General features: G+C 51.0%; 2 protein-coding genes across 8 annotated transcripts in view; one reads left to right on the top strand and one right to left on the bottom strand.

The window, feature by feature from the left end:
- Positions 1–533: 533 nt before the first annotated feature.
- On the bottom strand, positions 534–2,343 carry CIDEC (cell death inducing DFFA like effector c). Its single transcript, XM_030512054.1, has 5 exons — positions 1,914–2,343; positions 1,606–1,747; positions 1,351–1,500; positions 1,020–1,204; positions 534–905 (listed from the first exon to the last, which is right to left on the bottom strand). Exons 1-5 carry the CDS (start codon positions 1,961–1,963, stop codon positions 725–727), a joined length of 708 nt encoding a protein of 235 aa, XP_030367914.1. The 5' UTR covers positions 1,964–2,343; the 3' UTR covers positions 534–724.
- A 3,474-nt stretch (positions 2,344–5,817) lies between these two features.
- The window catches only part of ZC3H18 (zinc finger CCCH-type containing 18), a 48,742-nt gene continuing 37,214 nt past the window's right edge, over positions 5,818–17,345 (top strand). For 5 of the 7 annotated variants that reach the window (XM_030512014.1, XM_030512013.1, XM_030512012.1 and 2 more), the window contains exons 1-3: positions 5,818–6,005; positions 6,803–6,859; positions 14,879–15,480. In XM_030512014.1, coding sequence (XP_030367874.1) covers positions 14,893–15,480 — 588 coding nt within the window. In that variant the 5' untranslated portion in view covers positions 5,818–6,005; positions 6,803–6,859; positions 14,879–14,892. Of the gene's footprint in view, positions 6,006–6,785; positions 6,860–14,878; positions 15,481–17,345 lie in introns of those variants that run through there. The other 2 variants (XM_030512010.1, XM_030512009.1) reach the window with 2 other exon arrangements.

The raw sequence follows: 17,345 nt of genomic DNA, 5'->3' as shown, positions 1-17,345 counted from the left end.
GGTATCCCTGGAGCTGCAGGGTGTTTGCAGTCCCCAAGGGCAAGGGCAAGGCTGCAGCATCCCAAGGGGGTTGCGCAAGGCTAGGATACAGGGCTCTCAAGGAGACCATGGACTAAAAGCTCCATCCCAGTGCACAAGGAGTGCATCCCTCTGCGCTTTGGGTGTCAGTGGCACCAAGCCAGCAGGACCACGGGCATCTTTCATCCCTTTCAATTAAGTGAGAACAGGGATAGTGCCAACAGGCACAAGGGTTTGGGGGTTTGAACCATCCTCTCCTCATGGGGTGCCTGCAGTGGCAGGAGCGGGCTCAGCTCTGTGTCAGGGATGAGAGCCAGGCCCTGCGTGCCAACAGCGTGCTGGGGTGGCAGGGAGGAGGAGGAGGAGGACAACTAAGGCAGCAGCTCCCTTGGGAAGCACTTGCAACAGGTCCCCTCCTTGCATGCTCTTGCACCACCACCCAGCACAACCCCACAGAGCCAAGTAGGGCAAATAGCTGCGGCACCCCCACAAGCAAAGATGAGATGAGACACAGCTGAAATCAGCAAAGCTTTACTTAAATAAATATATTTACAGAGCAGCAGACAATAGACACGAGCTGGCTGCAGTGAGCCAGCAGAGTGCAAGCACCACGGCAGCCCTTCGCCCCAGACATTGACCTAGAGGGGTGCTGGGACCCCCTGGGATTAGGGGAGGTGGCAGAGGAGGGGGACAGGGCATCCAATGCTCACTGCAGGGTCTTCCTGCAGGGCAGGGGGGGCAGGCTGAGGAGGTTCTGCGGCGCTGGGCTGCTCTCTGCCTCCTTGGGCTCCTCCGTCGCATCCAGGAGCTGCTGCATGTAGCAGGAGGTGCCGAGCAGGACGTGGCCGGTGGCCTGCATGGTGAAGAGCGTCCAGCGCAGAGCTTCCCTGGGCAGGGAGAAAAGGGGTGAGCATCCCTCCTTGCATCCCACAGAGGGGGCTGGTCCCCCACTGCAGCATCCCCGCTCCTAGAGCCATCTCCAGGCCCCCCCCAGCACTCACTTCATCAGCCGCTTGGCCCCGTAGCAGCGCAGGTCGTAGGACATGCTGTAGGTGCCGTAGAGAGTGGCTTTGACATTGAGGCAGCCCAAATCCCGCGGGTTGGTCTTGTATAAGTCGAAGGTGACACGGGCGACATCGATCCTCCGAGGGGGCTTGTGGGACAGGCTCAGCTGGTAGCCGGGGGTCTGGGCATGAGTAGGACCAGGGTTACACAGTGATACCCCCACTCGCCCATTCCCACCTCACCCAGCACCCAGCACCTCCCATTGAGCATCACATCACCTCCCCGCTGATCCCAGGGACAAACCAGGCTCCCAAGGGATGCACTCACCTTGGAGGCAGCCCAGGTCTGCCCCTTACTCAGGGCCATCAGCACCGTGCCCTCCTCCAGCGTCCGGAAGAAAGCCTCTGTCTCCACTGCAGTGCCATCCTCATCCAGCACCAGCGAGATGGGACCAGGGGCGAGCAGAGCAGTCTGAGCCTGCAAGGGTGCTGGGGGTGAGCAGGGCTGGGGGGCAGCCAGCCCACCACCCACCTCTGTGGACAGACAGCCCCCAGACAGACGGGCTGACATCCACCAGCTCACCTGGTGCAGCAGCTCAGCGAGGCTCTGTGCCATGATGCCCTTGCGCAGGCTGCGGTCCCAGTTGCAGACACGGAAGGGTCGGGGCTGTGGGGCCGGGCTTGACAGCAGTTGCTGGGTCATGGAGGCACTTGCCGAGACACATCTGGGGAGGGATGGAGGGATTGGGGTGTCCTGAGACCCACCTCCAGCCCCAGGCAGTGCCAGCCCCCCAAGACTCAGTGGAGAGGGGCACATCCATCCCAAGACGTGCCAAAGCAGGGAGGGCTCTCATGTCGCCCACCCCAGGACGGTGGTTCCCCAGCACTTACTTGGAGACAGGGGCAGCCAGGCGCAGGCTCAGGGACTTGGCGTAATCCATCTTCACCAGGAGCACGGTTCAGCCTGTAGGGAGGAAAGATTCAGATCTAGACAGGACCTCTCCGGCTTCTCTCCACTCCAGTGGATCTTCTTCCCACCGCTCAGCTCCAGCCCAGCAGTGACCCAGCACCCCGTCGCTGCCACCTTTACGCAGAGGCTGTGCCTGCCCTTTGGCCAGGGCCAGGCTGGTGGCAGCCTCCCCGGGCAGAGTCTGCTTGCCAGCACGGCTCTTACGCAAAGAGCACATGGGGCCCTGAGTCAGTGCTGGAGCAAAGGTGAGGCTCAGGCACCCGGCTGCACCCTCACCCCGGCTTTTTGGGGCAGGCGACAAGCACTTGGGAGTCAGGGGCACCCATGGCAGCAACCCCAACCTTCCTTCTCCACGGATATCTGCAGCTAGGAGCCCAATAGGGGGAGTGGAGAAAGTCCTGTAGAGCATCCCCATCCCCATCCCCATCCCCATCCCCATCCCCATCCCCATCCCCATCCCCATCCCCATCCCCATCCCCATCCCCATCCCCATCCCCATCCCCATCCCCATCCCCATCCCCATCCCCATCCCCATCCCCATCCCCATCCCCATCCCCATCCCCATCCCCATCCCCATCCCCATCCCCATCCATGACCTCCAGCAGCTCCCTACTGATTCAGGCCCCCCCACCCTACCATATATGTCACCCAAAGACTCCACCCCCCTCTTGCCTCAGCCAATCACCTCCTGGCCTGATGCCACAGGGGGCGGGGCCAGTTCAGGGGGCGGGGCCAGCCGCGGGGCGGGGGCGCTGCACCGGGGCGTGGATCGTGTTGGGTGATGGACCCTAAATATCACCCAGTTCCAACCCCCTGCCCCGGGCAGGGACACCTTCCACTAGAGCAGGTTGCTCCAAGCCCCTGTGTCCAACCTGGCCTTGAACACTGCCAGGGATGGGGCAGCCACAGCTTCTCTGGGCACCCTGTGCCAGCGCCTCAGCACCCTCACAGGGAAGAGCTTCTGCCTCAGAGCTCATCTCAATCTCCCCTCTGGCAGGTTAAAGCCATTCTCGCTTGTCCTGTCCCTACATCCCTTGTCCAAAGCCCCTCTCCAGGTTTCCTGGAGCCCCTTTAGGTATTGGAAGGCTGAATCATAGAATCATCGAATCCCAGGTTGAAGGGACCTCAAGGATCATCTGGTCCAACCTTTCTAGGCAAAGCAGGACCTAGACTGGATGCCCCAGCACCCTGTCCAGCCAAATCTTTAGTGTCCAACATTAGGGAATCCACCACTTCCCAGGGGAGGTTATTCCAGTGACTGGTTGTTCTCATTGCAAAAGATTTCCCTCTTATTCCCAACCGGAATCTCCTCAGGAGCAACTTGTGCCCATCACCCCTCATCTTTTCTATATGATTCCTTGTAAAAAGGGAATCTCCATCTTCTTTGTAGCCACCCTTTAAACACTGGAACATGGTGATAAGGTCTCCCCTCAGCCTCCTTTTCTCCAGGCTGAACAGCCCCAGCTCGTTCAGCCTTTCCTCACACGCTGCCCAGTCCTTTGATCATCCTCGTGGTCCTTCTCTAGACCCTCTCCAGCCCACCCACATCTTCTTTGTAGAGCAGCGACCAAATGTGAGCACAGCATTCCAGGTGTGGCCTGACAAGCACTGAGTGGGATAATGACTTCCTTATCTCTGCTGGTGATGCCCTTGTTGATGTTCTCCAGCATCCTGTTGGCTTTCTTTGCTACAGCTGCTCTCTGCTCAATCCTATTGAGCTTGTGTCCACCAGGACCCACAGGTTCCTTTCCTCAGAGCTGCTCCCCAGCAGATCCCAGCCTGTGCTGCACTCCTGGGTTGTGTTTACCCAGGTCCAAGACCTTACACTTGTCCCCATTGAACTTCATAAGGTTCTCGTTATCCCAATCTTCCAGCCTACCCAGGTCACCCTTCAAAGCGGCTCTCCCTTCCCATGGGTCTTCCCCGCTCAGTTTGGCGTTATCAGCAAAATTACCCCATCATCCAGATCACTTATGAAGACTTCAAACAGCTTTGGGACCAATACCGATCCCAGGGGGATCCAACTGGTGACACATCCCCAGTTTGAGAAGGAGCAGTTCACCACAATCATTGTGGTGGTGCCGGTCAGCCGGTTCCCCCCCCACCACATATCCCACTTGTCCAGACCATAACACATCCATTTCTCTAGGAGAAGGCTGTGGAAAACCATACCAAAAGCCTTGGCTGCGCTAAGGTCTCCCCAGAACCTTCTCTTCTCCACGCTGAGCTAGGATGCAGGAGCATCCTCCAGCCCAGACCCACCAGCATCCCTCAGCTCCTCAGTTTGCCCACAGTGATCCCCTTCCTGGTGCCCCCAGCAGCAGCCCCCCAGGCATTTTGCACCTCTGGGATATCAATTTGGTCCCGGGTTGGAGAGCTGGGGCGGGCAAGGGGCCCATGGGGCTGTTGCGACAGTCCTGGGGCTGCCAAAGCGGGGTTGGAGCCTGGATGGATGGAGCAGCCATGGCTCCTGGGTGAGCTCCTGGGAGGCTGCTGTGGGGATCTGGGGGGCCCAGGACCTCAGTGCTGCTGCAGGCGATGCAGAGCAGCACAAAGCACTGAGCATCTCCGGGTTTGGGGGGCTGGACAAGGACAACCCCGGTCACCGGGTCCTGCGGGAGCAGCAGATCAGGCCATGTGCACATGTACCATGTTCTCCTTCATGCGTGTGCACACATGTACCTCCCCCTCTGTGCACGCATGCCTGTGCCCCGCGTGTGTGCACCCCTGAATGTCTGTGCATGCACTTGAGCATCTCTCCCTGTGCACATGGAGTGTGTGCACCCATACACACCTGTGCCTGCATGCGTGTGAACCATGCACGGCTGTGTGTGCATCCCTCCCTGCCTGCACATGTGTGTGTGCACTCCTGCATGTCTGTGCATATGCGTGTGTGCATGTGTATGTACCCTGCGTGTTTGTGCACGTGTGTGTGCATGTGTGTGTGCACATATGTTCACCCTGCACGTCTGTGCACGTGTGTGCACGTGTCTGTACCCCCGTGTCTGTGCACGTCTGTGCACCCTTGTGTGTCTGTGCATATGTGTGTGCACGTTTGTGCACCCTGTGTATCTGTGCACGTGTGTGTGCACGTGTGTGTACACCCTGTCTGTGCACCCCTGTGTATCTGTGCACGTGTGTGTGCACGTGTGTGTGCACCCCTGTGTGTCTGCGCATATATGTGTGCACGTGTGTGTGCACCCTGTCTGTGCACCCCGTGTGTCTGTGCACGTGTGTGCACGTGTGTGTGCACCCGTGTGCCTGTGCATATATGTGTGCACGTGCGTGTGTGCACCCTGCGTGTCTGTGCACGTGTGTGTGTGCACGTGTGTGCACCCTGTCTGTGCACTCGTGTATCTGTGCACGTGTGTGTGTGCATGAGTGTGTGCACGTGTGTGTGTGCACATATGTGTGTGCACCCTGCGTGTCTGTGCACGTGTGTGTGCCCATGTATGTGTGCACGTCTGTGTGCACGTCTGTGCACCCCTGCACGTCTGCATATGTGTGTGTGCCCATGTGTATCTGTGCACATGTATGTGTGCACATTGGTGTGCATGGGTGTGTGCACGCATGTATGCACCCCTGCGTGTGTGCATGTATCTGTGCACATGTATGTGTGTGCCCATGTGTCTGTGCCCATGTGTGTGTGCCATGTGTGTGTGCCCATGTACGTGCACACATGTGGCGCTCCCGTCACCGCATTATCTTTACGCGCGTCCCCTTTAAGGCGCGGCCGGGGCGGGCGCGCGCGCGCGGGAAGGAGAGCCCCTCTCCCCTCCCTTCCTCCACCGCCACACACCCTCCTCCCCCTCCCCACTCCAAGGCGCTTGGGCCGTCGCGCCCTGATGACATCACGCCATGGCTGCTCTGCGCCGCCGCGAGTAGAGGCCCCGTTCCCGTGCCGCGCCGCGCCGCCGCCGCCGCTTCCCCCCCCCCTCCCCAACCGCAACCCCGGGCCCATTCCCCGCGTGTCCGCCCGGCCCTCAGCCAGCACCCGCCGCCGCCCCGCGCAGGTGAGCCGCTGCCCGGCAGGCCGCGCTCCGCAAGCGCCGGCTGCGGCCTAGCGCCTGGGGGGGGCGGGCCCGGGCGCCGGGGGGAGCGGCCGCGGAGGGGGCCCTGAGCGGGGCCGCTGCTGAGGGGGGGGTGCGGAGGGGGGGGGGGTTGACGGTGATTTTGGGGAGGGGGGGGGGGAGGTGAGGGGGGAGCTATCGGTTTGGGGGGGGTCGTCTGGCCGGGGTCTGGGGGGGGCACCTGCTGGATGGGGATGGGAGTGGAGAAGATTTGGGTTGGGGGGTGTTATGGAAGGGGGCAGCGTCAGGTTGGGGGGGGCATCTGCTGGATGGAGATGGGAATGGGAGAGGTTTGGGTTGGGGGGTGTTATGGAAGGGGGCAGCATCAGCGTGGGGGGAGCACCTGCTGGATGAGAATGGGGGAGGTTTGGTTTAGGGGGTGTTATGGAAGGGGGCAGCGTCAGTGTAGGGGGAGCACCTGCCGGATGGGGGGTGATGGGGATGGGAATGGGGAAGGTTTGGTTTAGGGGTGTTATGGAAGGGGGCAGTGTCAGCGTAGAGGGGGCACCTGCTGGATGGGGGGTGATGGGGATGGGAATGGGGGAGGTTTGGTTTAGGGGTGTTATGGAAGGGGGCAGTGTCAGCGTAGAGGGGGCACCTGCTGGATGGGGGGTGATGGGGATGGGAATGGGAGAGGTTTGGATTGGGGAGTGTTATAGAATGGGGCAGCCTCAGCTTGGGGCAGGGAAGCTTCTGGAGGGGCAAATGGGCGGCTCTGACTGTGCCCCCTCCCCAAGCAGGAGAGAGCTGCACGGCCTGGGGGGCACAGCAGAGGGACCTCAGCCTGGCCCTGTGAGGTAAGGGGGGAGTGGGGAGAGAAGGGTTGGGAGCCCACGGCTGCGCTCGGGGGTCTGTTGTGCCCCTGGGTGGGGGGTGCATCACCCACAGAGCGCTGGTTTGTGTTGTCTGCCTGGTGCGGCAGGAGCTGCGAGGTGCTCGCTGCCCAGAGCTGCCGTTGTCTCTGCGAGCACTCTGATGCAGTGCTGCTGCTGCAGGTGGTTTGTATTCCCTTCTTGTCTCAGCGGGGTTGTCTCTTCTCAGAGCTGTCCTTTCATCCTCCGTGCTAACAGTGTTTTCTTTTACTGCCATTGATAGCTCAGCTCCTCTGAAACAACTGTTAACAGCGCTGCTTTGGCTGTACCAAGAACACAAACACCTCCGAGGTGTGAGTTCTTTCTCCTGGCCTCCCTAAGGTTTGCCTAGCTTAAGGAAAAGGGTTGTAGTCTAATCAAGACAACTCTCTGCCAGACTGCTGATCTGCTGCTGTGAGAGTACGGTTAGCCTATTGAGTGTGATTATCCACAGATCCCACAGAACACCGGTATAATCGTACTTATTTTCTGTCATGGCACTGAGGCACTGGTAATGCAAAATTAGCATTTGCCTGCAGAGAGCTGCAGGAAGAGCCGTGTGTGCTCCAGCAAGAGGAGAATCAGTTACACTGTGAAAACAAACTCCAGCTGCTCATGGCGCTGTTTTCTCTTCGTGTTCCATTCCCAAAGCCTGCCTGACACACAGCAGTGGTTATCATTCCAGATCGGAGCTCTTGGAGCTCTTCCTTAAGAATCAGCTGCTGAAAATGGCTGTCACCAGGCAGTTCTCTTAAATTAATACCAAAAGGCAGCTCAGTTTTCTGCATCCCTGATGGCCACTAGGTAATTGAAGTTTGCAATGTATTCTACAAGTCAGTGCTTCCCTAAGGAACTTGGATAAGTGTTTGTTTGGTTCATTAACCCTGTTACCGACAGTAGTTTCATTCAAAGCAGAGGACTGGGTGCTTTGCTCTTGTTCTAGGGTCTTTTCATTTTTATGTGATGCCTCTTTCCTGCATCATGAGGCATTTTTATTTCCTTTTTCCTCCTGGTGTTGCTACTCTTCCATGTTTTTCCCACATTGTAGCTCCTGCCCTTCATTTCTGTTTTGCTTCTGTTTTCCAGGTCTTTGTTCCCTAAGTCTTTTTGTGCTGTGTTTCTCTTCTCACTTGTCCTGTCAGCACAATTTCCCATTCATTCTCCTCAACTCACTCATGTCCTTCACCCATCCTTGTGGCTGGATTTAAACCGTGCTCCAGAACTTTTCTCTTCTGCGCTAACCCCTGGTTTTCACATATCTAAATAACAGAAATGTTTTGATGTTGCATCAAGCTGTTTGGCTGTTAGAAAGTGGGTTTTATCCTTTCTATCACAAAGGTTTCTGCCTGAAGCAAAAAGGTTCTTTGCTTCTTTCCTTCATGTCTGCCCTGTGACCACCCTAGGAGCTGGGAGGTCTCTGCTGGGGGCTACAGAAGTGGTGTCTGCTCTTGGTTCTTGCCATCTGACTGATGATTTGTAGGATGTCAAGGCTGAGGCTGATGGCTCTGTCAAGCTCCAGTTTTCTGTAGGGTACTCTTCGCCTTCCTGCTACTGGAGGTTCTGGAACCATCTGAGCTGTTGGTTCCCATACTATTTCCAAGGTGTATTCCTTGTTCACTTGGAAAAACCTTTCTGTGGCACCATATAAAGGCTTAGCCTTGGAGGGAGGGATTTAATGAATGGAAATAGTGCTTGCCAGGAATATTTTTTCCTTGGTGGCTGTAGCAAATTGTGCCTTAACTCACAGCTTTATCCTACAGGTGCTGCAGCGGGTTAGAGTAAGCTGCCATCCTTTCCGTACTGGTTCCAGTTCATGTGCTCCCAAAATGCTACCTGCAGCTGCAAGTCAATTAGTTGTACACAAAGCTTAACTCTGTTGGCTTAAGTGAAGATACTGCCCAAACCTTTCAGGAGTTCTAATGGAAAATAGTACAGAGCCATAAGAAACAGCATTTGAGCCTCCTGCCAGCAATAGGCAATGTTGAGAGCCACAGATCCAGAATGCGGTCAGTGACACACACTGCGCTGCCTTGGAGTAGTGTCCAAGGTACACGTGTGACCATAGACTAAAACTTGTTTGGCATTTCTTCCTTCTGGTTTTGTACCTTTGATTTAAGAGAGGGCAGAAATTGGGCTTGATCTTGAAAACAGACCTGCTGCTAAGAATTCCAGTGCTCTGACTCATCTGCCTCTTGCCCTAGGCAAATCACCTAACAAAAGTGTAATGTTAAAAATATTGTTTAAAATGCATCCAGGGATTACGTGGCAATATTGAAGTTGAGTTTTAAAACACAACTTAACTAGAAAAGGGCTTTTCTTTTATTGCCTTTAGTGCTGCGTCAGGGCTTCTTAATCTCAATGCTGTATTTTAAATTTAAGAGTCTTGGATATCATTAAGCTTTGGAAAAATATATTGTAACATGGCCAAAGCAGATGAATATGAATTTCTCTAACATCTCATCAATGTACAGTGCCATTTTACCTGTGCAAGGGGGGAAATCTCTGTAATTTTAAGTGTTTTCCAGTAGGACTATGAGACTTCAGTGAGAACAAGATGGGCCCCTTCATTTTTGCATCCAAGTCCTTGCAGGTGAGGATGGCTGTGTGAATGCCTAGCTTAGAAGGAGCATCTGTGTTCCAGGGTATGCAGTGAAACACTGACAAAGTTAAGGAATAGTTAATGCTTCATTCCCTAATTTGAGAAATTCCCGAGCTCAATCTGTGAAACTTCAGCACTGCCTCCTGTTGCATATGTACTGTGTAACTAAAAGCTGCTTTTTTCTGCCAGACATGACTCTCTGTGGAACTCCTGTGCAAGGGCAGGGAGAGAAGCGAGGGACTGCAGGAAGAAAAGGCAGGTTTGCTGCAGATAATTGCTGCTGAATGTCCCTTGGGATACCATGCTGTTCTAGCTCTTTTCATCCTTCTCTTAGCTGATGCTAGGCATGTCCCTCAGAGTGCTTCCCATCATTTCTGGATACTCAGTGACCAAAGGGCCAGAAAAAGGTTTGCAAAAGCTGCCTGGTGTTCTCAGGTGTAGCTGGGTGCAGTGGGGTTCTGCTTGGGCTGCAGAGCATGATATAAAGGCACTGCTACTGAAGACAAGATGAAAAAGCACCAGGTCTCTTGTTCAGGGGATTCTTTACTTTATATTTTTGGTAGACTGTTCTCTAATATTGCTGGCTCACAGCACTGGAACAGGAACACTTACAGGAACACTGTAAGCTGACAGGGACTGGCTGGGGACATGAAGATCCAGAAGGAGCAACTGGAGGGAAAGTCTTGTTTAACCTGACTGATACCTGTGGCGACAGCAAGTGCTATCTGGCTCACACCCAGGGGGATGGCGTGTGCTTACTGAAAGTGGGGTGGCTCGAAGTTGAGCTGCCAAATCCTCATTTTCTTCACTGAGAACCCATGAGCTGCTTTTTAAGGGGCTTTCCACTCGATGAGCCATGCACAAATGATTCTAGAGGCAGTTAAAGACACGCTTTGGGCTGCAAGTGCACCCTGCTATTGTATTTGCTCCAAAGCCCCTCAATGGAAAGGCTGTACCAACTTGTTTAGCCTGGCAAAGGGAGGGTTTTGTAAGCCTCATCTGAAATGCTTGGTACCTGTTCTGAACTAGCCTGCTTCTTCAGACATGCAGAAAATGAACATTTGACACACTTTAAGCAAATGAAGTCAGTTTTGGAATAGAAGGGCTTGTGTGGCTTTGCCTGAACTGCCTGTCATTGTAATGATAGCTCTGAACATGAAACCCTAAGTGAGAAGTATTACTATATACCTGTTTCTTGCCCCATTATTCTAAGCTACAAGTCAAGGAATCTTATCTGTAGGTTATATTTTTTTTCTTTTGTAACTGGTTTTGAAGACAGTAATAAACTTGCTTGGTTTTAAGGTACAGAAATTCCACCCTCGTGATGAGGGATGAAACCTGTGGATTTCTGCTCTGCTGTTTCTGTTCTACTGCGTTGCTCAGTTTGAAATACTTCCGTCTAGTAATTTTTCGTATTTTTTTCTGGTATTTGTCTGTATATGTAATTGAATGACAGTGGAAAGCAAAAAAAAACCCAAACACACACCCCAAGAAAATCAAAAAAACCTTGCAGGATTCCAGAGTTTTAGTATAAACTGTGATTTGCAGATTATTCTGAGACAGTGCTTGGAACATGCACTTTAAATGGAGTGAAATTGGCTACCATGCGAAGAATAAATTCACTGGAGCTTGAAAGGAAGCTTGAGTGAGTAGAGCAAGTATTCCAGTGCTTCACAAAATCTTGCTATCGTACTCTTGCCTTTTCTAATGTTCAATTCTTTTTTTCTACAAACCAGTCACTACAAGTAACACCGACTAGCACAGTGATGAGGCATTCTCCCATCTCAGATCCTACTTCTGTGATGTTGCTGTCACCCATAAGCTGCTTGTTGCAGTGCTGTGCCTTCTTCCTTCTCTCTCCTCTTGGGCTCAGAGCCTTGGGGCTGCAGAGGGCTAAGGAATGGCTGGAGGACACTTTCTTGCCTTTACCTCCCCTGTTGCAGGAGGAGCCGCTGTGGCAGTGAGCTAATGAGAGTCTAGCCTAATTTTTGGATGGCTGCTAGGGCAGTATCTTGCCATCATGCAGCAGAAATGCTATTTAGTCCTGTTCCATCATTAGCCTGACAGTTTTCTTTAAATTTCCAGCTCCCTATTTTTTTCTCCTGCTTCTTATTTTACCTTTGCATATCATGGGATTTGCTTTGGGGCTTTTCCATGCAGTTGCAGGTAAGATTGAAGCAAAAATATAGTTCTTTAGGTTTTGGGGTACCTTTTCTTGGCTACTGGTGAGCTTGGAGCAATAGCCCTTGGAGACTGGCAGAACTGTGGCTTTTACCAAAATAATTCAGCATAAAAGGTGGTGGAGAAACTCTCTGATGAGGACTTTTTGGTGAAGTGCCTTCTGTGCACTGCATCACTGCTGGCGCAGATAGAGGGGAGGACATAGCGCCTGTTGCTGTGGGAAACTTGCTGTGACTTGAATCCGGGGAAATCCACACCAAAACCAGCCTGCTTGTGATCCCTCTTCAATTGGGCTGTCATTTATTGTGTTTCTTATAATTTCTGTCAATGGAAATTAATAGGAAATGATTGTAACTGACGGATGCCCCAGGGTTTTATAATAGCTTTAATAGCTGCCGGTGGAGGTGAATGTATTATACTTATCACCTTAGCTGGTGGTGAGAATCCACTAGTTTATTTCCCCCCATCCCTCTAAAGGTCTTAGTGTCGAATGCAGAAAGGCATTTGGTTCACTTCAGTGCTTTTTCTTTGGTGCTGGTTGTTTGCAAGAAACCAGAAAACAAATTTCCTGAGTACATCTGCCCTTGACAACTTCTATATTTCTCCTGGCCTCTTAAGGCTGACCTTTCAGATGTAATATGCTAAGTTGTTCTATGTGCACACAAAGTGTAACTTCTAAGGCAATTAAAATCACTGCCATAAACTTGCTCTTAAAGCCAGTAATAATTTGTGCAAGCATTTATGAACCCGGCATCAACTTTTATATCCCCAGTAAGAATATAATTTGTTTTGGATTGCATCCTGTTTAACTGCCCAGAGCCGTTATCACCAGGAGGCAATTGCTGTCTTTTAATTTGGCTTTTAACTTTTCAGTAAAATCAGAAGTTTTGTTATGAGTAAGAGCCAACTTCAAATGTGTGGTGAAACTGGAGCAGCTGGTAGGAAACTCAAAATATGACTCTTCTGCTCAAATGTTTAGATCATCCTTTATTGATTATCTAATATCTGTAGGGGGCTCTGAAGACAGGAAGCAGAGCATGGTTGTTAAGTACTAACATACAGACTTGTGCTGCTTCTGGGGGTGCTTTTCATTGTTATTTTTTTTAGCTCCTTCTCTGCAGACCTCCCATAGTATAACGAGCAGCATTTTCTTGAGTGTGACTTTCATCTTGAGAGTTTGCTGCAAATACCAGCTCAGCATGTCTTCACTGGGGTGAAGACAAGATGTTATCTGAGTGATGACAGTGCATCTGGCAGCGTATAGGACATAAATACAACAGCCCTGGTCCTGGCAAGTTCATGAAGAAGCAAATGGGTAGCACAGGTAACAGCATTGTTGTGCCTTCCTGATTTCCAGGCACAAGCTCTTGACGTACAGAAGAGATGCTGTGTGTTCCCCACGCTTACCCTCCTGCTATATTTCAGCACAGAGGTCCCCAATTCTGTTGCTACCTAAATGTATTGAGGTTTATATGCTGTAAAGGCTTGGATTTGCTTTGGTGGTGTTCACAGTAGTCTGTTGTGGCTTGGTCTGCCTTCTGTATGTCTGTTCTTGCTCTTTGATGGTAAATAACAACCTTCACTATGCAGAACCAGTTGGAGGAGCGTGTTAGGGAGAGGTGATGGTGTGGGTCAGGAAGAGGTTGAGTAGCAGAGAGCTGCCTGGTGTTAATAACTTTATTTCGCGAAGAATTGCTGGGTGTGTTTAAAGGAGCTACCAGAGTCTTGTAGCCTTTCTGCTTCAAGGGTCTTGACTATAACAGGTAAAGATCTGGTAATTTAGGCCATGTTTTTTGTTGCACCAGCAGTAAATGTGCTTGCAAGGAGGTATAGCTAGGAGCAGCTGAAGTAATACGTGAAACATACTAAGATGAAGTCCTATTGATTTTTAACCCCGTGGCTTTTCCTTTAACCCTAAATATGCTTCTGTAAGCCTTGGTTTGTCTTTAGCTTTTCATTTCTGTCTGATGGCTGCCCAAGCTTGTTCCTGCACAGACCTTTGGGTTTGGAGGAGAAGGTGGCATATACTGAAGCAGTGAATTTAGTCCCCTGGAAAGGTGCCACCTTGAGAGGAGCTGGTGCCTCTGTTGAACCATTCCACTGGTACAACCAGAGAGCTGCTGTGGCTGCTTTTACCTCTGTAAGCATGGGCTGCCTCGGTGCTGGCAAACCTGCTAGGACACCTCTCTCTGCTTGGGCTCTTCTGAGGTGGCCAAGCACTGTGGTTATTGCTGAGGGGAGTGAGGAAGGAGCTGCCATCATTTATAGGGCTAAATACATGCTGCAGCAAGAGACAACAGACGAAGGGTAAGAGTTCTTAATCACCGAGAGCATTTGTCTAGATGTAAACCAGTAATCTTCCTAGTAACAGACAGCTCAACCAGTTCCTTGGGTCAGGCAGTTCTAGAATTAATGGGATTTTTTTGTTTTCTGGAGTAAAATAACTAGATATATGGCTTGGGTTTTTTTCTGGCTTTACATCTTCTCTCTTCCTGCTGCATTTATTGTGCTTATTCTAAGCAGACATCTAATGTTTAACTTGCTTGTATTGAGCACATGTTCATACTGAGCTTCTAGCAAAAGTGCATGGTGCAGACAGTTACGAAGTTGATCATCTTTGAAGGAATTTTGAATCTTTAGTCTGTAAAGCAGGTGGAGATTAGATGGCAATACTTGCACTGCCTAAATTAAATCTGATCAAAAATCCAAGTGTTTTCGTGATTGCATACTGCCTTTGCTTTCATATCTATTCTGCATGCAGTGTAAAAAATCCTGTAAAGATACAGGCTATTTTTCCAGCATCACTGTAGGTTGTGCTGCTGTACCTCTTGAGTCTGTGCAGTCTGCAGGGCCATGTGCTTGTAGTTACAAAATACACTTTACAGTTTCAAACAGTGATTTGGTGAGAGTTAGAGCTTGTAGATGAAATTCCAGCCTCAAGCTCCATTGTTGTATGTGAAGGGTAACACACTTGTCTACTCCGGGACAGTATCAGAATCAGTTCCTTATGCAGCTTAAACTCGGTATTTCCTTCTTGAAGGTACTATGATAAACCATGTTCATGAATTCAAGCAATGTTTTCTTCTTTAGGAGGTGAAATACAAGAGTACACATCTTGCAAGATGAACCTTCCTTGATCTCCCATCTTGCTCCCCATAACTGGTGTTGTTTTCTACCCTCTGCAGACTATTGGGTACTGATGGACGTTTCCAACAGCCCTGAGCGAAACCCCTGCTCTCCTGAAGAAGAGGACCAGCAGCTTTCTGATGAGGAAGTCCTGAAGGAATGTTGTTCAGACCGGGAACTTGATGGAGAGGGTGGGCAAGGCAGCATTATGGGAGAGGAGGAGGATGCAGCCAGGGGACTGGGCCCTGGTGAAGAGGAGAACCGCTCAGATGAAGAGGACCGCTTAAGTGAACCTAAGTCTCACGAGTCTGACAACAACGAGCAGAGTGGGGAGCTGAAGAGCCCTCCACCTCGCAAAGTTGAGGAGGAAGATCAGACAAATGACCTTGGTGACGAAGCATCCTCTGTCACCCGTGAACTAGATGAGCATGAGTTGGACTATGATGAGGAAGTTCCCGAGGAACCGAGTGCTGCTGCTGCAGAGGAGGATGGTGAGAAAGCTGCTGGTGAGGATGATGAGGAAGAGGAGAAAGGAGATGATGCTCATGAAGATGAGAAAAAATCCAGCAGCAAAAGTGATGATGAAAAGGACGGCCAGGATCCCCTCAAGGAGAAGAAGAAAGAAGAAGATGATGGAGAAATTGATGATGGAGAAATTGATGTAAGTAGGAGCTGGTCCCAAGTGGGCAGAGTCCTACAGGGAAAGACCTGTCCTCGTGTTTATGAACTGTTTGGCTCTTAGACTGCCATGCCTCCCTTCTTTGACATGAATTAGCTGTGTTAGCTGTGTCCCCAGTGTGCAAGTGACACACTTTTCTTTGGAGGTAAGACCACACTGCGTACCAAATCCTAAAATTGGTGGGTAGATTGTCTAGTGTCATGTACAGCAGAAAAGCTTTGTGCCAAATACTGTCAGAGCCATTACAAATAAGTTTTGTTCCCATTGAACATGGAAGGGCTCCAGTGCTTTAAGAAACTCTTTTGCCTCAGCTTTTGGAGGACTTCTGAATGACGCTGACAGCAAATTACTTAGCTATGGGTTAGGTGTTCTCCTCGGTTGAGGTTGAGGGGCTGGTGCTGGGGAGTGGAAGCCTGTGGCCCTGAGCTGGTTGCTGGGCTCCAGCAGCATCTGGGTGCGTGGAAGAAGAGCAGATGGTGCTGGGCTCTATGGAAAGTGCCTAACCAGACGGCCCCTGCATGTGGTTTGGAGGATATATTCAGGGATATGCAGTCCCAGTAACTGCTGTTTCAGCTGAGGGCACACACAGCTATTTAATAAAATCAAAAACTGGGTTTAATTGCCTTGGTGATCAGGGCAAATACTACTCTTTATTCATGTTTGTCTTCAGGTGTTTAATACAGTAGTTGTGCTTAATACAGCTTAATGCCAGTTTCCATCTTGCAGGCAGAAGAAAACAGGACAAAGTGATTCTAGCAGTAGAGTAGGAACCTTCTTGTGGGTTCCTGGTCTGGTGGACACCTTGCTTGAATCTGAATAGTGGGAGAGCAAAGCACTTGAAAGAGAAGTCTGTGGCCAGGAGCAGGCTCTCTTCCCAGCTCTCTGTGCCAGAATGGATCCTGCCCAGCTAAGCTAGGTTGTGAGAGCATCCTGGTGACCAGACAGGGAAGCAGCGCACTGTGGATGGGGTCACTGGTGGGGCTTCTCCCCTAAGGAGGGGAGGATTCATACTGGGGAGGTGGTGTTGCCTTCCAGTCCCCATAGCTGTGTAGCTGCCCTGGCCACGTGCTCAGGAAGCTTACAGACCTTCACTGAATAGACCTTCCTCCCTTTTCACTGAAGAGTTGTGTATTGTGTGGTTTTTGCTTTGACAAGTTCTGTTGCTTAAAAAAGGTGATGTAATTTTTCTTCATCGTGCCCATTCTGGCAGACGGATTTTGTTTAAAAACATATTTTCCAAAAGTTTTGTGTATTTTTGATTCGCTTAGAAAGAACTCTAACGTGTTGTGAAAGAGTCCAGGCAGGGGGAGAAAAAATTCCTGGAGCTGTGACTCCACGCCTGCTTCTTGATTAAAATATGAATGCTCTCCTTTAAAGTCTCAGGCATTCTTAAGAGCGCTCTCCTTACAAAGCACAAGATGAATCTGTACCATGGTTTTCATACATTATCTCATAACAGGGCTCCCAGCTGCCTGATTCCAAGGAGACCTCACAGAAATAAATACTTACCCTTTTGTTCAAGTACAGCATTTGCAAAGACTTCACACAGCTCCTTTGAAAGAAGCGGAGTTGAGCTGGTTGTGCCATTCACACGTCACTGAATGCCATCACCAGCTTCGGGGGGAACTGTGAAACCTCTGCATTTAATTCTGCTTTCAGACTTCTGTCTTGGAGGGAGGGGAGTATCAATGCAAATTTTAATTTGAATATACGTGTAGTATTTTAAATCACTTCTTGTTCAGGAGAGCTCTCCTTGTATTGCCCTCAGAGGAATGCAGAAGCAGAAGCTGTTAACCCATCTCTCTAGAGATCTTCTGTTTATTCACAGCCAAGTGATGTGTTTTTCT

The sequence above is a fragment of the Strigops habroptila genome, chromosome Z, assembly GCF_004027225.2.
Source record: "Strigops habroptila isolate Jane chromosome Z, bStrHab1.2.pri, whole genome shotgun sequence".
Classification (NCBI taxonomy): Eukaryota; Metazoa; Chordata; class Aves; order Psittaciformes; family Psittacidae; genus Strigops; species Strigops habroptila.
Note: the sequence above shows the minus strand (reverse complement) of the source record. Positions and strands in the feature narration are given on the sequence as shown.